The sequence below is a fragment of the Chiloscyllium plagiosum genome, chromosome 13 (assembly GCF_004010195.1).
Source record: "Chiloscyllium plagiosum isolate BGI_BamShark_2017 chromosome 13, ASM401019v2, whole genome shotgun sequence".
In the NCBI taxonomy this organism is placed as follows: domain Eukaryota; kingdom Metazoa; phylum Chordata; class Chondrichthyes; order Orectolobiformes; family Hemiscylliidae; genus Chiloscyllium; species Chiloscyllium plagiosum.
This window is the reverse complement of record NC_057722.1, coordinates 25,534,882-25,556,873: the sequence shown is the minus strand read 5'-3', so window position 1 is coordinate 25,556,873 and position 21,992 is coordinate 25,534,882. Positions and strand designations below refer to the sequence as shown.

The window sequence follows — 21,992 nt, the reverse complement described above, 5'->3', positions numbered from 1 at the left end:
CATTTCAGTGTTCATGTTACCAGTAGTGTACCTGAGACAATAATATACACTGATCATAACCCATTGATGTTTGTAGAGAAATTTAAGGACAAAAATTTCAGGCTGTTTAGGTGGAGTTTGTTGTTACAGCTATTCAATTTGAAAATTGTGCATGTGGCAGGACAGGAAAACATGATTGCTGACACATTGTCAAGACTTGGATGGGAAACGGAGGTGTGAGTGTGGCGCTGGAAAAGCAAGGCAGGTCAGGTATCATCTGAGGAGCAGGAGAATCGATGTTTTGAGCATAAGCCCTTTCTCAACAATGAGCAATCCTGATGAAGGGCTTATGCTCAAAACGTTGATTCGCCTGCTCCTCAGATGCTGCTTGACCTGCTGTGCTTTTCCAGCGCCACACTCTTGACCCTGATGTCCAGCATCTGCAGTCTTCACTTTCTCCTGAGAAATGGAGGCATTTGATGGCAGGAGCAAAACAGACTGTAATAGAATTGTGTGTGCATGTTGGCATGATTATTGTCAATGTAGTGTATATGGGTGCTGTAGTGTACTAGTACTAGTGTACTACTAGCGTTGTACTTTAAGATTAGGGGGTTTTAAAATGAAGCCATCTTTAAATATTGAAGGTTCATTTTTTTAAGGGGGAGTGGTGTGACGATGCCACTCCTTTAATGAGCTTATGTTGTCCTTGTTTTTGTTTTCAGAGGGGTCGTAAAGGTAGAGGTTCAATTTTGTCTGTGTTTATCTACTTGAAGAGGCTTTTAAGTTTAAAAAAAAAATTGCACAATGAAAGGGGAGTGGCCAGTTTTCCCATCTCAGCTTTTCTCTGGTTTTAGCAAGCAGTCAGTTTTTGGAGGCTGCTGGTCAAAGAAGCAGTTCCATGCTGATTCTCTCTCTCTCTCTCTCTCTGACATCTCTCTCTTGTAAGAACCTTTGTTGCCAAGGAGGTGTTTATGGGATGTTGCAAGTATTTGGAACAGCATCATTAAGTTGTGATAGAGTCATTTGGGTTTTTAATTAGTTAAATTATTCTATATTCTGTTCTCTTTTGTTTGTGTTTCATTGGGTAACCTTGCCAATAAATTCTAATTTGTTTATAACCAAGGGCATTTGACCAGCTGCATCACTCCTGGAATATCCACTGTACACCTGTGCAAAACAACTAGAAACATCTGGGCAAACTTCTTGAAATGTTTTGAGGGGATCTGGCCTGGTCCATAAATGTGCACTGACTAACAAAAAAAATTTGCTATAAAGGTCTTTCCTAGTACTTTTCCATTCTACTGATACTAATTATCTTAATTTCTTTGCTTTTATCAGCTCCTAGGTTACCCTCTGTTGCTGGTCTATGACTTGTATGTTCTACTCTGAAGAGACACACAAATGATTTATTCAATGTCTCTGCCTTTTCTCTATTCCCCATGTTAATGTATCTAAGAGACAAATGCTTAGTATCCTCTACCTTTATTATATATTTGCAAAAGCTCTCACATTTGTGTTTATATTTTGTGCCAGTTCACTCTCTTCCTACTTTTTTCCCTGATTATCAAGTTTTGGCAGTCATTTGCTGGTTTCCAAAATGGTCATATTATAGGTTAGAATCTAACACTGTTCTTAATCTCTTTAAAAAGTCACAGATTGATTTTTCTGACTCAATTTTGTCTTTCTGTAGAATGCATTTAATGTTGAACATTTTGAAGCTGCATGGAATCTTTCATATCTAGCCAGAGAAGTGCATTGGGCTTTGATTTAACCTGGAGGATGCAAACACTGTAGCACTCCCAATCTCTGAAGGGAAACTTAAAGATGGAAACTTCACTTTCTTCAACATTCTTTAGCACACCTCTAACACGTTAGTGCTATACTATACTTGATAATCTTCACAAAATATATTTAGTCATGTTGCAGAACCTGTTTTCTAATGCTTCAAGAGACAGATGACTGCAAAAGACATTATCAGCATCAAGCAGCTGTTACTTTTGTTCGTAACCCCCCCAAAAAATTTCATCATTGCAGACCTCAATGTAGCAAATAGTCTTTACACATTAAGCATACTTCTCAAATATGGAATTTCAAAAATTGACCCTATTGCACCCTAGACTTTGAAGCAAGTCAGAACTCTTTTCATGTTGCCACATTGCAATAGTTTCAAATTGTATGGACTACCCAGCTTTCGTGAAGAGCACATCTATGATAATATAACTTGCGCTTTTAAATAAATGAAATGCTTTTTAAAAGTTTTCCAATATGTTGGATTAACTGTGCAAATATATGCATAAAGGTTATCTTTGTAAATACCAATCTGTTCCATCCAGGATGAGCACTCCTTTACTGAAGCCATAAAAAGTCTTAGTGTAAACTGGACAAATTTTAGCTCAAGTTCTGACATCTCTAACATTGAACTGGTTGTGTGCCATGGAACTCTTTTGACTAAATATTTCACTGGCACTGTTTGGGTAAAGTATTTTGACAAGCTTTTTGTTTCTAGTGAATCATACAGAAGTGTCAATCACTTCACTTGCAAGTAAGGTAATGTCTTGGTACAATCTGTGTAGCTGTATTGTTCAAACATGCCAAGTGTTTCAGTAGTTCAACGAAGTTGCTATCAGTTTTTGTCAATGCTCACCAATGGCATCTTAGAACCATAAAAACGATACAGCTTAGAAGGAGGCCATTCGCCCATCATATCCATGCTGACCCAAAGACATCCAGATGCTCTTTATAATCCCACTTCCTGCACACGGCGCACAGCCTTGCAGTTTATAACATTTAAGGCAAAGATCCAGATACTGTTTGAAAAAGTTTCATGTTCAAATATATTTCTAATAAATGTACATTATAGTCTGTTTAAAATCATGATCACCCTAGTTAGATCAAATGTATTTGCAAAGTTAACTTCATAAAACCCAGAGTTACTGCAATATTTAATGTTATCTGAATTTCACTGATTTCCCTATACTCTTTCTGAAACCTTAGCGTTCACAGTATAGCGGAGACCTCACTCTTGTTCTGTTGTTTTAACCCTCCTCCAATATTTCGGTTTCCTAATCATCGAGCCAAATAGTTCATTCAGCGGATCACCCGGAAACCGGCATGTTTATGAGATATGTTTTATGAAGCGGCCAAGAATGTGCATATTCACACGATTTGCGACGGCACATTGCGTCATGTGGAGCGCTGATCCTGGCGGTCAGGAGTGCGACCCCTGTCTAGTTGTCCCCGTCCTGATCCTGGGAATATCGAGGACATGCCTTCAGATTCGTGTACTCAGCAAAGTCAGTGAACCCTGGAGCCCTCTTGGCTCACCAGCAAGTGAGGTGGTGCATTCACTCGGGATTCATTACATCTGACTTTCACATTTAAAATAAACACAGACCAGGATTGGTTTTAACTTCAGATTGTTTTAATCCAACTCAGTAATAAATATTTACACATTCTTTACAGTTTAACTTATTTACATTATTTACAAATTAATTTAAAAACGATAGAAGACTTCGTGGAAATTCTGGCAGATTCCAACTTTATCTGGAAGGTTCTACAGTTTTCAAGTGCTTCCCAGGCTGGTTGCGTGTGGGATTTTAAAGCAGCATTTTCCCCGGTCGCCGCTTTTAAATTTCATCCCAGACTGAAGAGTGTGTGGTTCAGTCCCCTCTACACATCCTACATTTTAAAAAAAATATTCAGCAGACAAAGGCATATTGTCCACAGGTAACTGATTTTTTTTTACAAAAAACTTCCATTACCACATAACCTAAAATATTAACAATCTGTGAAATAGCAATGTTGTGCTATGATGGGATGTCATAATATGCTTATTATATTGTATATTCTTGCTGCCATCTGTGCAAATATGCTTGAACTTGCCTAATAAGTGCAATTGCAAAAGCATCTTTTTGGGGGGGAAAGGAGATGTGTCCATATTTGTTTTGAAAAACGAACCTTTGGTAATGTATGTGCGTGTGTACAATTGGACCGAGCTGGAAAATTTGGGCAAGCAGCAGTCTGTGCTCGGTCACGACTCGGTCCAGTCCCAATCCTCCAGGATTTGGCCAGCATCCGCCCTTCAAACGGTAACTTCAGCCATGCCCTGGCTTTCTGATCAGGCCATTCCATTCAAAAAGTTTGAACAGGGGCTTTCAGTAGGGGGTTGAGGGTTGCGCTCGGTGCTGGTGGAGAAGTCACTCAGCAGGCTCTCAGTCGCACCGACCTCCTCTGGGATGGTCACTTGGATGTCCTCCTGTGCCGTCTCTGAACTGACGCTGCTCTCCATGGTGCACATGGCACAAGTCAGCGCGGGCACCACGCTCTCTGGCAAGGCACTGAACACCAGGGGCATGTGCACCGCTTTCAGCCCAGCCCACTCCCCCCTGTCATCGTACAGGAACAGCCTGCCATCTTTCCGCTCTTGTCTCTTGGACTTGATGTAGCCCAACACTATCCCCAGGAGGAAGACTCCGTAGAAAGACATGACGATTAAAATGTACAGGTACTCGTTGTCCTCGGAGTCACTTGCAATCTTCGCCGTGCGGCTGGCCGTTGTGGTCTCATTTGAGTGATCCATCATTTTTGGAGTTCTTGCTGTTTCTTACAGCGAATGAGTCTGGCATTGAAAGAATGAACAGTCATGTCATTCTGAACAATAAACCAAACATGTTAAGAACTATGACAATACTTAAGGGTACATTTTGAATGTTATATACGATTGAACTATTACCTACAATCACAACGCAGACAAGACGATCGACCTAGAGTGTTGTAAATTATTTGCTTACCGCTTGTTCTAAAGTGTCTCAAACTTCAGGCAGATGTTGGGATTACTTAAGAATTCATGGAGATCCGTTTCTATCGGTTGGCTGCCTGTGTTCAGTTTTGGCTGGGTCGGCTGCAGCGCTTTATATAGGTCTCACCCTGGCCCCCATGACGTGCTAAATGGGAAGCGAACTGTAAGATGCCGAGCCGGATCCAATGTGTGTGAGGGTTTCGGAGCAGCACATTATTGGTAAAAACGGGGGGGAATAGTGAGAAATTGGCAGCTACTATATACCATGACGTCTGTTCGAGATGAATGTTGCTCTTGCAGAAAGTTTACCAAGAAACAAGAGAAACAGCAAACTGAGTAACCCTCCCATTTAATAGAGAGAGCAAGAGACCTCGACTGGATTATGTGGTAGCCTCTCTCGGTTTGAATAGTTGTCCTAAAATGGCTAATGTCGATAAACTGGTAAACAGTGCAAACAGGAGGAGCTCACGCTCGATCTTGACGCTTCCTTCGCTTTTTGTAAGCTGTATCCATCGCCCCTGTTGGACACTTTGTGGGAGCGAACTTATGATCAGGCGATCAGCACGTCTGTGGTTTGCTTTCCAACTCCCATAATCAGTCAGTGGCGCCGATTAAAACGCGTTTCTCACAAACGGAAGAAAAATGAGCGGGAATTTAAGCAAAACCATCAATAGGAAGTGTCCTGGAGTAAATATGTCTCCCAAAACATCAAACAAGAGGACTTTCTACCCAGCAATCGTCTCCCACCTATCCCCCGCCCCCTAGAGAGAGCTGGAAATATCCAAATTGGAGTTTGCATAGAGATGGACGCCAGATATTGTCAAGATATAGTCAACGCTCCCCTAACAGAATTCAGTTAAAAGTCAAGATTAAAGTGGTGGTGGAAAAGCATAGCAGGTGGGGCACAGCATCCGAGGAGCAGGAAATCGATGTTTCGGGCAAAAGCCCTTCATCAGGAATCCCTGAAACGTCGATTTTCCTGCTCCTCGGATGCAGCCTGACCTGCTGTGCTTTTCCAGCTCCACTCTAATCTTGACTCTGATCTCCAGCCTCCTCAGTACCCACTTCTGCCGAGTGCTCAGTTAAAAGCCCAATGAGAGACAATGCAAGGCTGTAGGAAAATGCAATTAGGTTCATATGTCTTTGAATCAACCTGTTATTACATTGGTCGAAGATATGTAATTGTTATTAATTCGGAGAGTACTGCCTGAAAAGTAAATTTTATCCAGAAACACATGTAAATGTCGTATTTGCGCCGCTTGCACGCGGAGCGTGGAGCGATTCCGCATCTTCTGGGGGCGACAGGAGACGACGCGCCCTTTTACTTGGTGATAGTTTTACTTCAGTGCCACTGGGATTAACGGTTTGTGTGCCAAAATCTAACATCGAAATTAGAAACCTCTGTAATTCATGAAGATTGCACCGAAAATACATCGAGTCGCAGTAAAATAATATTGTAGGAAAAAAATAAGGCTCACATTTATACAGTGAGCTTTTAATCTGGTACATAGTGTAGACCCTAGCATGATTGTTAGCTGTTATGTTATTTCAGTAGAATATTTCATTATTAGTGGGCGGCACGGTGGCATAGTGGTTAGCACTGCTGCTTCGCAGTGCCTGAGACCCGGGTTCAATTCCTGCCTCAGGCGACTCTCTGTGTGGAGTTTGCACGTTCTCCCCGTGTCTGCGTGGGTTTCCTCCCACAGTCCAAAAAATGTGCAGGTTCAGTGAATTGGCTACGCTAAATAGCCCGTAGTGTTAGGTGAAGGGGTAAATGTAGAGTAATGGGGTCTGGGTGGATCACGCTTCGGTGGGTTGGTGTGGACTTGTTGGCCCGAAGGGCCTGTTTCCACACTGTAATTAATCTAATCTAAAACCTATATTCTACAATATAGTCTTTCTCCCATAGAACATGTTGCCTGGGTGATGACAACAAACCTAAAGAAGAACAACCTCTGAAGAGAAAGAGGACTGTTTGATATCAGCTAATCTGGAGCCAGGACAAGAAGTTGAATTATCAGCAACTTATAGGGAATACTCGGTAAGAGGTCATATGGCATAGTAATAGCATATCTGCCTCTAAGCCAGAAATTCCAGTTTCATGTGCCAAACCAGAACTTATTGGTCATGGAAAGGGTCCCATGATATGCATCAGCCATGTCAACAAAATCTACTACCATCTCAAAATGTGCAGAGACTGCATGAACAAAAAAAGAGGGGAAGTTTGGCAATCATGGATTCAGTGGGAAAAATAGGAAAAGGGGTTAAACATTTTTCTCTGCAGTTGTGGCCAACAGTTTCAAAGGTTGAGTTGCTTGCCAGATTCGAGGTCAAACATATCTCTTCACCAAGGGAGATGAACTTGAGAAGTGGGAAATTGGGTGAGGTTCCCATTGTCATGGTCCATGTGGAATGAATAACATATAGTAGAATGAGGAATTATTGAGATACTATGTGACAATTGACACAAAGTCAGGCAAATTAAGAGAATTAAGTGCATGCCTCAATGTGTGCTCTCAGAAGAACCGGAACTGGAAAAGATATAGTTGTTTCAATTGGATGGGCTTCAATTGTGCTCTGTTGTTGTGAATTCTATAATTAGGAGTATAGATTAACTTTTAATTCAAAGAAATTGGTTGAGAGGTCAGTGGAAAGCAAGACTGAGAAATCTATAGAGAAATTCCAGACTATAGTGCAAAGTAGAGATTTGGGTAGGACAAGCAGAGTGGCACAGACAGGAACAAAAAATAAACTGCAATTGTGCATCCACAAATAAGGTGTATGTAGAGACTAACAAAATCATAGATGTGCAGAAGGAGACCATTCAGCCCAATGTAATGCCCCGGCTCCTCAAATAAGCATCATTACTTACTGCTGGAAATGTGTTGCTGGAAAAGCGCAGCAGGTCAGGCAGCATCCAGGGAACAGGAGAATCGACGTTTCGGGCATAAGCCCTTCTTCAGGAATCCTGAAGAATCCTGAAGAAGGGCTTATGCCCGAAACGTCAATTCTCCTGTTCCCTGGATGCTGCCTGACCTGCTGCGCTTTTCCAGCAACACATTTCCAGCTCTGATCTCCAGCATCTGTAGACCTCACTTTCTCATCATTACTTACTGGTCAATCTCCTGCTTTTTGTTTTAACATACCACTTAACATTATGTGGATCCAAACAATCTTCCAATACCCTTTTAAATCTGCCTCCACCACAGTCAAGCCAGTGCATTCCATATCCAAACTGTTTGCTTGAGAAAAAGTTTTTGCTCACATCACGTATGTTCCTTTGTAAATCCGTTTAAATCTGAGCCCTCTGGTTTTTGATCCCTACATGAAAATTGTGGTTAAGACAACATAAGTTTGAATCTGCAAAGCATTCATATTAACATAGGTAAACTAACAGTGCAAATAAAAGATATAAATACTTGATGTAATTATTTCTATGGCATAGTTACAAGGTAAACACATTTTGGGGTTAAAAAATCTCCCAGGATACACAACATGTTAAAACTCTAGGTAGGATGGAAAGGAGGGCAAGAGCAGCCCTAATGGGAAAGGATTAGATAAGGACATGAGTAAGAAAGGATCTTGGTGCAGAAGGTTAAAAAGTAGAATCAGTTTGGCTCGAGATCAGGAAAAACAAAAGTCACAGGTATCTCCATGATGTACAATTCTCCTTAGACTTACAGCTATCTCCATGATATACAATGCTCCTCAGCCTCACTGGTATCATCAGCCAGCTGGTCTTACTGCCTTTAGTTGTTTGCATTATGTTACCATGTAAACACACTCGACCTCTCTCCCCCATCAGCATCACTTCACTCTGGCTCAGAGCTGCCATGCCCGCCAGTTCCACCCTCTCACTTATTCGAATGTCTAACAAGAAACTTCCTCTTTCCCTTTCAGGCATTAAGGAATGAAGGCTACCTCATCTCAGAGATACATACTCCTCTGGAACCTTCCTCCCCATCTCTTCCCTCTGACTCTATCCCTTCTCCTAACCCCACCTTCTATTGGGTATTTACTATCCTACTGCTCTCTGATGCTGTACATTCTGTACTCAAAGGTCTTAGTTTTATCCACCTGCACCCCCACCTCATTGAATTCAGGGCAGAACATGATAATGAATTCTTCTTCAGTCACCTCCACCTCCATGCATATTTCTTTGGACAAGAGTCCTCTCCCCATCCCACAGATCCTTTCGTACATTCTCAACACTGTCCCTCCACTTGGACCCCTCTCTCTGTCCTTTTACCTGCACTCCAGCTTTTCATTGAGAACTGCTAATGTGACATTGGTTGCCTTAATTTCTCCAGATCCATTGTTTCTGCCTATTCCTGCCCCACAGAACTCATTTCTTCCCACCTCAACTTGACTTTTTTATTCTCCTTATCCAGTCCTTCCCCACTTCTGAAATCCATTTCAAAATTTCAAGTTTGTGGGCTCCAGCTGCCTCCTCTTTACCATGGATGTGTAATCACTTTACACGTCCATTCCTCATCAGAATGGTTTCAGGGCTCTCTGCTTCTTCCTAGCAAAAAGGTCTGAACCATCCCCATCCACTACCACCATCCCCCGCCTGGCTGAGCTCATCCTCACTTTGGAAGACTTCTCTTATAACTCCTTTCTCTTTGTTCAGATGAAGGATGTGGGCATGGGTACCCACATGGGCCCCAGTCATGCCTGTCTCTTTATGGGGCACTCAGGTTTCTCCCCACAACTCTTTCTCTGGTACATCAATGACATCATCAGTGCTGCTTCCCTCTCTTGTCCGGAATTCGGAAACATTTATCAATTTTGATTTCAATATCTAATCTGCTCTCATCTTCACCTGTCCCATCTCTGAGAAAATTCGTAAAGCCAAAGTACAGAGGGATCTGGGAGTGCTAGTTGAGGATTCTCTAAAGGTAAACATGCAGGTTGAGTCCATGATTAAGAAAGCGAATGCAATGTTGTCAATTATCTCAAGGGGGTTGGAATATAAAAGCACTGTTGTGCTACTGAGACTTTATAAAGCTCTGGTGAGGCGCCATTTGGAGTAGTGTGTCCAGTTTCGCTAGGAAATTGTTTCCGTTAGGTGAGGAGACTAGGACCCGTGGACACAGCCTTAGAATTAGAGGGGGTAAATTCAGAACAGAAATGCGGAGACATTTCTTCAGCCAGAGAGTGGTGGGCCTGTGGAATTCATTGCTGCAGAGTGCAGTGGAGGCCAGGATGCTAAATGTCTTCAAGGCAGAAATTGATAAATTCTTGATGTCACAAGGAATTAAGGGCTACGGGGAGAACGCAGGTAAGTGGAGTTGAAATGCCCATCAGCCATGATTGAATGGCAGAGTGGACTCGATGGGCCAAATGGCCTTACGTCCGCTCCTATGTCTTATGGTCTTATGGTCCTCCCTTCCTTTCCTCCACATCTGGGGATAGATTGGCTACCAATATCCACTACAAACTCTCTGACTCCTGTAGTTACTTTGACTGCACATCCTCCCACCCCACTTCCAGTAAAGACTGTATTCGATTCTCCCAGCCTCTCTGTTGCATCTGTTCCGATGATGCCAACTTATGCAAGGAGGTCTCTGAAATGTCCACATTCTTGCTCAACTGAGGATTCCCGACCACTGCGCCATTTCTGCCCTTACCCCTTCTTTTCCCTCCCACACAGCCCTGGTCCTTATTTACTACCACATCGACATTCACATCCAAAGGTTAATTAGCCATCATTTCCACCAACTCCAGTGCAATGCCACCACTAGACACATTCCCCTTTCCTCCCTTGTCAACCTTCCATAGGAAGCATTTCCTCCAGGACAACATGGTCTACTCCTCCTCCACTCCAAAAGCTTCCCATATCCCCACGACACCTTCCCCTCCATCACAGCAGGTGCAACACCTGCCCATTTACTTCCTCCCTCCTCACCATTCCAAGGCCCCAGACACAAGTAAAGAGCAATTTATCTGAACTGCACAATCTACTTTACTATAGTTCTGAGGAAGGGTTACTCAATCCAAAACATGAACTCTGATTTCTCCTCACAGAAGCTTTTCCAGTAATTTCGGTTTTTGCTACTGTACTTGTTGCTTACAATGTGGTCTCCTCTACATTGGAGAGATGTCATTTAATTGTACAGAGCTTTAATTGATACATAATTGTAACTTGTGACAGAAGCAATGTAACTTTTTTTGTCATTTGTTCATCCCCACTTCAGACTTTATGACGGAAGGAAGATCATTGATGAAGCAGCTGAAGATGATTTGGCTGAGGACAATACCCTGAGGAACTCCTGCAGAGATGTTCTGGAGCTGAGATGACTGACCTTCAACAACCATGACCATCTTCCTAAGTGTCAAGCATGACTGTAACCACTGGAGAATTTGTCCCGATACCCATTGATTCCAGTTTTATTAGGGCTCCTTGATGCCACACTCTGTCGAATGTGGCTTTGATGTCAAGGGCTGTCACTCTCACCTCATCTCTGGAATTCAACTGTTTTGTCCGTGTTTGTCCCCAGGCTGTGCTGAGGTCAGGAGCTGCGTGGCCCTGGCAGAACCAATTTGGGCATCACTGAGCAGGTTATTATTGAGCAGATGTTGCTTGATAGCATTGTTGATTACCCTTCCATCACTTCACTCATGATTGAAAGTATATGGATGGGGTGGTTATCGGTTGGGTAAAAACAATGACTGCAGATGTTGGAAACCAGATTCTGGATTAGTGGTGCTGGAAAAGCACAGCAGTTCAGGCAGCATCCGAGGAGCAGTTGGTTTTGTCCTGCTTTTTATGTATAGGACATACTTGGGCAATTTTCCACATCGTTGGGTGTTTTGGCTGTACTGGAACAACTTGACGAGGGGAGCAAGAGGTTTTGGAGCACAAGTCTTCAGTATGATTGCTGGGATGTTGTCAGGGCCCGTAGCCTTTGCAGTATCCAGTGCCTCCAACCATTTCTTGATATCACGTGGAGTGAATTAATGAGGCACTTTCACCTTGATATAGACTGGCCAAGGTAGTCTGAAAGTTGAGATTGTAGAATGCTTTTGCAAACAACAGCTCATTATGAAATCAACTAGAGATAAAGCTATTTTAAATTTATCATCATGTAATGAGGCAGGATTAATCAATAATCTTGTGATAAATGATCCTCTAAAAAAAACATAATATAATTTAATTCAATATTAAATTTTGAGAGCCACAAATTGCTGTGCTAAATAGGAATCTTAATTATAAAATTCACCGCATTTATGTTTATGAGTGGCAGTTGGCTGTGGTTGATTGGATAAACAGATGAAGTGCTACGCCAATAAACAACCAATGAGAAACATGTAAATAAACAATTCAAATGTTCAAAGTATACTTCTTTCAAAAGAAAAGTCAGGAAGAAAGATCCATATGTGCCTTACTGGAGAAGTTCAGAATAGTATTTGATTAAAATAAAATGTTCTTAATGTTTCAAAAAAATAGTTTTAAACCTGTAAGTGTTTTAGAAATCAGTAAAGGATGACTGAAAAGTCGATAATAAGGCAAACAAAAACAGAAATATAAAGGTAAATGAGCCATTATATAAAATGGATTGTTTAACTTGTTACAAGTATATAAAAAGGAGAATAGCTAGGAAGTATCTAGAATTTCAAGGCAGAGGCCAGAAAAATTATCATGGGAATAAAGAAATGGGAGAATATATTGAACAAATATTGTGTTTGTTTGCATTGTCAAACAGTGAAAGTTAAAAATCAGAAAGAAGAGGGCAACTAAGGGCTAATAGGAATGAGCAAATTAAAGAGTAGAGAAAAAATGAAGAGACATTAAAGACTAGGGACCAGCCACTTACAAAAAAATACCAGGACCGAATTGCAGATACGTAAATGTTCTAAAAGAGCTTCCTGTGGAGATAATGGACGCACTAATTATTATTTTTCATAATACTCCAGATTCCAGAATAGTTACTCTGAATTGGAAGTAAGCAAATGTGACATCTGAATTCAAGAAAAGAGATAGGTAGAAGACAAGGAACTTAAAGACCTAACTTCAGTCATCTGGAAAATGCTGGAGTCAATTAAGAAAGTATTACCAAAGCACTTAGAAAATAGAAGCGTGATTAGACATGGCTTTATAAAATGAGGTGGCATATGTTTGACAAATGCATTAGGATTATAAGCATTTAACAATGTAAAGAGAAGCTAATGCAATATATTTTGATTTCCAAAAGCCATTCAATGCATTGCTAAATAAAAGTTTAATAAGGAAAAAACAGTTCATACAATTGGGGTAATCTCTTAGCATGGATGGAGAGTTAGTTAATGGACAGCAAGTAAACAATTTAGCAGATTGCAACTTGTATAGTGTCATGAGGTGAAGTGTTATGCCAATAAACAACCAATGGGAAAATGTAAATAATTCAAATGTTCAAAGTATACTCCTTTCAAAACAAAAGTCAGTCAGAAAGATGCATATATGCCTTACTGTTTTTAAACCTCAGCTATTTATAGTTTACATTCATAACTAGATTTATTTATTGTCACATGGACTGAGATACAATGAAAAGTATTTATTGCGTGCTAACCAGACAAATTATACCTTACATAACTACATCAGAGTAAAAGAACAGAATGCAGAATATAGTATTACAGCTACAGAGAAAGTGCAGAGGAAGATCAACTCTAATATATTAGAGGTCTGTTCATAAATCTGATAACAGTGGGGGAAAAGCTGTTCTTAAATCTGTTGGGTACCTATTTTCAAACTTTTGTATCTTCTACCTGAAAGAGAGAGAATAGTTGAGGTGGGAGAGGTCCTTTGTTATGTTGGCTACTTTCCTGAGGAACAGGAAGTGTAGAAGGAATCAGTGGAAGGCAGGCTGGTTTTCTTGATGGACTAGGCTATATTTAGTTTTTTTGTAATTTCTTGCCATACTAAGCTGTGATGCATCTACACAGGATGCTTTCTATGATGCATTTATAAAAATTGATAAAGGTCTTGTGGATATGCCAAATTTCCTTAGCCTCCTGAGGAAATAGAGGCATTGATGTGCTTCCTTGACTGTAGCATCCGAGGAACTTGAAGCTCTTGATCACCTCTGCCTCAGAATCATTGATGCAGCAATGCATCGAGATTTGTTGATGATACAAAGTTAGGTAGAAATATAAGTTATAAAAATTACACAAAGAGGCTGCAAAGTGAGGTAGACAGGTAAAATGTGGTGGTTGACAGGTGACAAATTAGATTAGATTACTTACAGTGTGGAAACAGGCCCTTCAGCCCAACAAGTCCATACCGACCAGCCGAAGCGCAATCCACCCATACCCCTACATTTACCCCTTCAACCTAACACTACGGGCAATTTAGCATGGCCAATTCACCTGACCCGCACATCTTTGTGACTGTGGGAGGAAACCAGAGCACCCGGAGGAAACCCACGCAGACACGGGGAGAATGTGCAAACTCCACACAGTCAGTCGCCTGAGTCGGGAATTGAACCCGGGTCTCTGGCGCTGTGAGGCAGCAGTGCTAACCACTGTGCCACCCACAATGAAATGAAATATATTGTTGCAAGATGTGAGGTTATTTGTTTTTACAGCAAAAAAACTTTTATATGTTGATATTTAGTAAGACCTAGGTGCAAATGTTCAAGGAACATAAAAGTTAGCTTACAGATAGAACAAGCAACTAGGAAGGCAAATGGCATGCTGATCTTTATTGCAAGGGAATTAATGCAGAGCAATGATTTATTTTTGCTAAAATTGCTCAGGGATTGGGTAAGACAACATTGGAATACCAGCTGCAGTTTATATTTAAAGAGGGATATACTTGCACTGGAAGGAATGTAGTGCAAGTTCATGGTTTCTGGGATAAGAGTTCTATGGTTGAGAGGGTAAATATTTTTATGGTATTAAAAAAGAGGTGATGTGGTATTTGGTAATCTTTAAGGAGACATTTGCGTCACTTCAAGACAATGGAGAAAATCCTATACTCTCCAGAGTTGAAGAGTTTGGGATATGGTCTCGTTGAAATACACTGTTCAGAAAGGAAAACCAAAATACTGGAGATGTTGGAGATCTGAATTTAAAAAAAAAGATATTGTTGAAGAAACTCAGCGGGCCTGACAGCATCTATAGAGAGCATCCAATCTAATGACTAATCACATTTGGTTGTGAATATTTGGAAATTTCTGTCCCTGAAGATTGTCGTTGCCATGTACGAATTATTCAAGACTGGTGACTAACATTTTCATTTCTCGGATGGATACATGGAGAGTGCGTAAAAATCGAGCTGAGGCAGAAAATCAACCGTGGCAATTAATGAGGGAGCAGGCTTATTTGGGCTTCATGGTGTCTTCCTGCACCATGTTCTTGCAAACATTGACGCATTTCTTTAGATATTGTTTTGGAACAATAAGAATATTCCCCAAGCGTTTGCCAAAGTGCGTCACCTCTCTCAGTTAACACCACGCCGACAGTATTTGCGGTCGCAAAGGCATTCCGCTCCCTTGCCGTCACGTTGCTTCTCTCCCAAACAAAGGCGATTTAGCTGCATTTACAAGGACCGCAGACTGGAAACATGATTGCTCTCACCTGTATCGCTCTCTGGACTTGGCACTGTTTAAAACGCTGGAGACTGACTCAGTGCATTCAAGCTGCAAGAAAAAGCGACGTACATTCACTGACAAAACTGGAAACTGAAACATGCCTTGTTTTGACGAATTTAATGGTGCCAAATAACCTCAAGATGGTCTTCTCGGCTCCACCTTCACAGATTTTAACTTTCTCCAAGTTTAAACATGTTAAAACGTAGGTACCTATGTTCTCAAACATTATTATAGGCTTCTGTGAATCAATTTGGGGAAATCTTTCAGTGCTTGGATGGGAAGAGATTCTATGAAGTATTCCATCCTTAGCACAAATGTACTCAAATTTGGTTGGCAGGTGCGACCTGACGTAAATAGTTAACGCCGTTAACTTTATTTCCTTTACTCCTTTAAAAAAAGTGTTTCCTATCTCTACCCAGCAGGTGCACTGGTTAAAGTGCAAATATAGGTAATCCTCCATTAACGCGATAGTCAGAATCCCTACAGTGCGGAAAGCAGCCATTCGGCCCATCGGGTCTGCTCCGAATCACTGAAGAGCATCCCATCCTATTCCAGTTATCCCGCACTTACCATGGCTAATTTGGACCGTGGGAGGAAACCCAGGCAGACACGAGGAGAATGTAAAACCTCCAGTGTCACCCAAGGCTGGAATTGAACCCGGCACTGAGATAACAGGGCTAACCACTGTGCTGCCGTTACCTTCCTGAAAATCGCCTTGAAAATTCATACTGTCTTTTGAAACATGTATTCCGATAGAAACCTGTGTAAATAACCCGATCACGTTCCTGGAAATGCCCTCCCACAAGCACAGTTAATATAAAACACCATAGACATGAAGATATACAAAAAAATGCATTTTCATATTTATAGCCTCATATGCAAGATTGCTTACCTGGTGGTGGAAGGTTGTAGACCATTTTAGAATAATTAGGCAGCTTTAATTGAGGCAGACAATGGATAAATAAAGTGAATGAAAAATAACTTCACCAAAAATGTTCAATTTTGGCACATTGCTGGGTCCAAGTGCTACATTATCTTGAATCAGGGGCACAATATTGTAATCATGATTTAACGAGGCAACATGTTGTCCTCCTCTGCTTTATATCAACATTTTCCCATCCCCAATCTGAAGTTAATATTCTTGGGTGGTTTCATTTACTTCACCCAAGTTAACAAGGAAACTCTCTGTAGCTAGCACTGGGGACAAGCTAGTGGGCTGATGATGGATGCATTGTTTCTGATCCAAACATTGTATTGACCTGTTCATACTCCTGTACTTCCCAGTAAGGATCACCGGGTAACAAGTTAAAAGTATTTTGCATCCGTAATGTAGAAAATTGCCCCAGGCTTGCAGAGGCCAAACAATAAAAAAAAGACCAAACTTGATTTTAAGGAGAAACTTAAAGAAAGGATGTGGAATTTAGGGAAGGAGTTCGGAGTGTGATGCTTAAGATTCAAGAAACACTGCTGCCAATGAGACAGACAGCCGAACAATACAGAGTTAGAATGGCGAATTTGGGGCAGGAAATACGGGGCTGTAGACTGTTAGGAGCCAAGGTGACATGAAATGAGGTCAGAAACAATTTGAGCATACTACAGAACTTAAACCACTGGGAAAGGAGGAGGGATGGCAAGCAGGAGTGATGAATGATCAGTACTTAGCAAAGTCTTGTGAGAGCTGAAATTAATAAATGGAGAATAAAATGTTAGCCAAAACGGCACATTGGAATCGCTGACCTCAGAGGTAAAGGAGGGAGACAAAGAATTCATGATTTTTAGGTTGCATCTAGCAAAGACGAGAGGGTATCGGAGGATGCTTTGCAGCTTAAGTATTTTTTGAAAAAGTAGTGTTGTAATGAAAGGTCATGAGTCAATTTGCTTACGAGATGCCACAAACCAATAAAATAATATTGTAAGAAAAAGGTCACCATTGTCCTACCAGATCATATGGCTGCTCTCTCATTCCAGAGATGATTGATGGTGATTTAATCTTAGGGTCATCAGACTTCATGCCATGAGGGGAGGCTTTCATGGTAACCTCAACTGGTGCAGGAGTTGAATCCATGCTGTTGGTATCACTGCTTTGTAAACCAGCTGAGTTAATATTGTAAGTAATGGTGCAGTAGTCCCTTGATAATGCACTCATCAACCTAGATTATGTGAACAAATCTCCAGTGAGACTTGATGTATTGCTATTCTGACTCAGTGGTAGGTGTCCCAGCATTAAATCAAGGTCAAAATCTAATACTTGAGTTTTGTGATCAGCTTTAAGTGATCCTCACAAATCCAAAATTGCTGACAGCTATTCTAACATTGTTTCCACCTGAGTACTATTAGTTGAATTAGTTAACTCAATCTAGATATGGTCTTCAATCTGAGATTTTCCTGTTCTTATCTTAACTACAAGCCACTCCTTTAATTCAGGGATCTAGCTTTGTAAGATGTCTATTCAACTAAAGAGTTTATTACAGGCATTTTGCCTGGAAATCTCTTCCAGGTGTTGATGGCCAGCAACAGAATCTGGAACATCTAGATGACACAGCCTGTACGACCACCTCATCTGTATAATTCTCCATTAAACTGAAAGGCAGTATGTGTTATAAGTGGGACTTGATGCAAGATTAGATATCAACAACATTATTTTGAATAAACTAGGGGCTTTCCACAGCATTAAATCTAGACAATGAAATCTTTATTCAAAAATGAAGGTAGCATTGGCAGGTGAGTGCACTGAAGGAGGAAAGAAATGTTAGATTTGTAAAATTGGAAAAGACCGTCTTTGTGATGGAGTTGATAAAGGCTTGAAAGTTTATCGTTACCAATGGCATACCTTCAGTCACCTAGGTTTTAAAATCTGGAAATTCTTCCTTAAAGTTGTGCATTTGCACTTTTATAAAGCTTCTTGAAAAAACATGCATTAAACCAACCCCATTTTCACCCTCAATAATCCCAATGTTATTTCGGCACCTGTATGTCTTGGGACCTTTTTTAAAAGACACTATATGGATGAAAGTCATTGCCAATGTATAATGGCAATATTGAAGTAAACCATTTTCAATGGTTAAGGTATTTCCATAACTGCACTGACTAGTTAACAGACCAAACATGTGGGAATGTCTGTTATGTATATATTAAAGTCAATCCTATACTTGAGTAGGAGATCAAGATTCCTGAAGAAGGGCTTATGCCCGAAACATCGATATAACCCGATCACGTTCCTGGAAATGCCCTCCCACAAGCACAGTTAATATAAAACACCATAGACATGAAGATATGCTGCCTGACCTGCTGCGCTTTTCCAGCAACACATTTTCAGTAGGAGATCAAGTGGCAGCATCGAGTTAAGGATGGAGCCAAAAATGGAATATTGAGGGGCAGTTCAGAAGAGTGTTGAAGTGGAAAGAAAGCCATTATTGTTTTTGTAGAGACAGCAATAGAACCATGCGAGACTCTTGAAGTCTCTGATAATTAAAACATGGCAATATTAGTAACACATTGAGAAGTAATTCTCTTTTGCATCTTGTTCCTCTAACATACATATTAATGGATGGTATTGAATTTGCATTAAATATATATTCTGGCCACTCGAATTATAGAAATAACAAACTGAAGAACTCAGATACAGAATCTCAACAGCAGTGATTCATTTTCAAATGTAAGTAATGTCACAGTCATATTTTCAGGTTTTCAGGTTTAGAATGACATTATCATCAAGTCGAAATTTTACTAACACAAATGAGTGATATATTTAAACAAAAATGGAAATCACAAATTACAATTTTATTTTGTAACTGAAAACATATCCAAATACAAATAAATAATTGAATACATTTTATAACTGTGGTTCATATAGATATCTGCAGGAGGTCCAAAGAAAATTGCAGACTATCTTGAAATTCCTACATTAAATAGTTAAGATTGCTGTACAGTTGACTGTTCAAAAGAAAAACTTTCACCAAATTTACAGTCTTGCAGGTATTTACAGATAGAAACAGACCATTAAATACAAGATTTAATGTAGATGCCACACCAGAATTCCTTAAAATAAACAGTAGTCAAATACAGAGTACAGCAAATTTTTACCAGTCTTTTGTTTTAAAAATACATGTATGCACCATTTGTGTGCACATATTAACCCTCCTCTCCTTCCCCACAGGCTGACATTTGAAAAGTTTTTCTAATAACCATGCATAAAGCATAACACTTAAATTTTTTACATAAAATTAACACGTTCAAATGCATCCCTGCAGAATCAGACGGCATGAAAATGAGCTACAAACAATGTGTTTGTCATTACTGCAGTCACTTTCAAAAACTGGTGTCACCTCCCTCGCAATGTAGTACTGTGAACATGATTGCTTCTGCTGTCTAAAAATGTTCACAAATTATTTTCACAAATCAATTTAGATGCATACCAAATACTATTTTACTATCACACGTACCGATAGTGTATTTGGCGCAAATATACTAGTCAGTTTTGAAGACTAACTGATTTCTAGTAGAAAACTAACTGAATAAATCAGCATTCTTGGCAGTAAACAAGATCTGAGAACAAAGAAAACAATCAATGAGCAGCTGAAGAATTAGAATTTAGGCATTATTACCAATATTGTTTTACTGAAAATGTGGTTCTGAGTGTAATAGTTGTCTACACAATATCGGTAAACTGCAAAAGCTGATATTATGATTACCATGTGTACAGATCAAGGTCAGAAGCACTAAATTGATATGAAAAACAAGATACATACAGCCCAAACATTTTACTGACCACTGTCTAATTTACACTGATAATATGTCATGTTTTAGCATGCCCATTTTCAACCTGTAATATCCCATAGTTCTGCAATCAAAAAATAAAAGTTAAAAGCCTCAGGAAAAATAATCATCTTTTCTTGCTGGTGTACACAATGTTTGAATTTTCTACAATAAACCCCTTCATACCTATGGCTATTACCAATCACGGATCCAAGGCCCAAGACAAAGAACATAGTGAACGAGCCAGACAACAAAGTTCCATTTGAATACTGAGTGATGCAAAGGAGACCATATAATTCCTGACAAAATTAGACTTCTTTAGTTCCTACTTGCATGAAACAAATAGAGCTCTTCAGAAATTTGGAGGCAATATTAGATGATCTATGATGTAAACATTTTTTAAAAATCAATGACAATCACATTGTAACAGATGTCTCTGAATCTTTGTGTAATAAAGATTTTTTTTTATAACCTCGATTGACAATGAATTTCTACACTATGCGTTTCTATTGTTGTGTTTTGTGACATTCAGACACACTAACTTGGTTAAGGTGCAAAATATCAGCCATTCTGAAATATTTCAACAGCTGTCATATACAGAGCAGTTTTCTGCTTATTTCTTCATTAACAATTTACCACCAATCTGCTACTAAAACAAATACAATGATAAAAACAGGTTTAAATGTTTGTGATTTATAAACTTTCTTCCATGTATAATATACCTCAGTGCTCATCACATTTTTCATCAAGATAGTTTTCCCTAATCTTGCATGAACACATTGACTACATGCAAGATTATGATTCCACAAGTTCTATACACAGCCTGTTTTCTTATGCAAGTGGCTACAATCCAAAAGTGGAATTTGACAGTGAGCATAGGCAGGCTATGTGAAGAGAAGAGACATCATAACCAAGTTCAATTTTGTCCTTAGTTGACACATGAACATTTCCAGCTACAATTACTGCTGAATAGCCAAGGGGGTTGCTGTTTGACTGATCTTTCATTCACAATTTAAGCACCCACATCACTATCCTGGGGAGATCAGTTAAATCGATACAGACTCAGTCTAAAAATTGGACTTGGGATCTCGTTGATCTCTATGAATTAGCTAATTACCCGAGAAGACACCCATCAATGAAATTCATTAAGAGTTCCTGAAATTTTTTGGATTGAACAAGCCCTGCACAGATCAAAACATGGCTAATTTAAAAATTGCACACATTGTATAATAAATAAACTATACTGTTTCCGCAATCAAGCGAGAACAGCACTGTATTAGAGGCTCATGACATCATGTAGTTATGTACAATTCATTTCTTTCCTAGTCCACTTGAACAAAATTTAATTTATAAATAAACACAAAAAGAAACATTACTTTTGCTTCAATTGGTTTAGTAATCCTGACCCGATAAATGTTAATACCTTGCAATCAAACAATAGTCAGTTTCTGGTACAGGGTAACTTAAGATACTGTGATGCTTTCTTCCAGATTTATTAATCCTATGGTTTTAGATTTTAAAAAAAATTGCATGTATTTTGGTCTCAGTTGTAATTATGCTTCGAATTCATTCCTATTTAATGGAGTGAAGTGAATGCAGGTATTATTTCCCTCCATACATTCGTTCAATGTCTGCTAGATAGTGGGTCTTGAGTTCCTTCCGTTTCAATTTGAAGGCATCAGTAACCAGGCCTGTTTCTGGTGTCCATGGCTCAGGACTCAGTCGAACCTTCAATGGAATTTCAAACTTCTCCAATCGTGCTGCAAAAAAAATAAAATTTTAGGATAGGAATAGCATAGATTTCAATACCTTTGGTCGTTACATAGAATCACTATAATTGAGAAAGAGGATCTGCTCAACCAAATAAGCCCATTTTGGTAATGGTC

At 39.9% G+C, this 21,992-nt stretch overlaps 2 protein-coding genes across 9 annotated transcripts in view; both read right to left on the bottom strand.

Annotated features, from left to right (window-relative positions):
* Positions 1 to 3,397: 3,397 nt before the first annotated feature.
* kcne4 (potassium voltage-gated channel, Isk-related family, member 4) lies at positions 3,398 to 17,572 on the bottom strand. Of its 7 annotated transcripts, none has more exons than XM_043702061.1 (4): positions 17,291 to 17,572; positions 15,338 to 15,399; positions 8,043 to 8,098; positions 3,398 to 4,597 (listed from the first exon to the last, which is right to left on the bottom strand). In XM_043702061.1, the coding sequence occupies exon 4, from the start codon at positions 4,559 to 4,561 to the stop codon at positions 4,097 to 4,099; it is 465 nt and encodes a 154-aa protein (XP_043557996.1). In that variant the 5' UTR covers positions 4,562 to 4,597; positions 8,043 to 8,098; positions 15,338 to 15,399; positions 17,291 to 17,572; the 3' UTR covers positions 3,398 to 4,096. The 7 variants fall into 7 exon arrangements, with proteins under 7 accessions (XP_043557996.1, XP_043557997.1, XP_043557998.1 ...); XM_043702062.1 differs by lacking the exon at positions 17,291 to 17,572 and adding an exon at positions 16,244 to 17,241; XM_043702063.1 differs by lacking the exon at positions 17,291 to 17,572 and adding an exon at positions 15,486 to 15,843.
* Positions 17,573 to 19,110: 1,538 nt separating this feature from the next.
* LOC122555853 (long-chain-fatty-acid--CoA ligase 3-like) overlaps positions 19,111 to 21,992 on the bottom strand; it is a 130,380-nt gene continuing 127,498 nt past the window's right edge. For both annotated transcript variants that reach the window (XM_043702058.1, XM_043702059.1), the window contains one exon: positions 19,111 to 21,866. In XM_043702058.1, the coding sequence (XP_043557993.1) occupies positions 21,709 to 21,866 (158 nt within the window). In that variant the 3' untranslated portion in view covers positions 19,111 to 21,708. The remainder of the gene's footprint in view (positions 21,867 to 21,992) is intronic.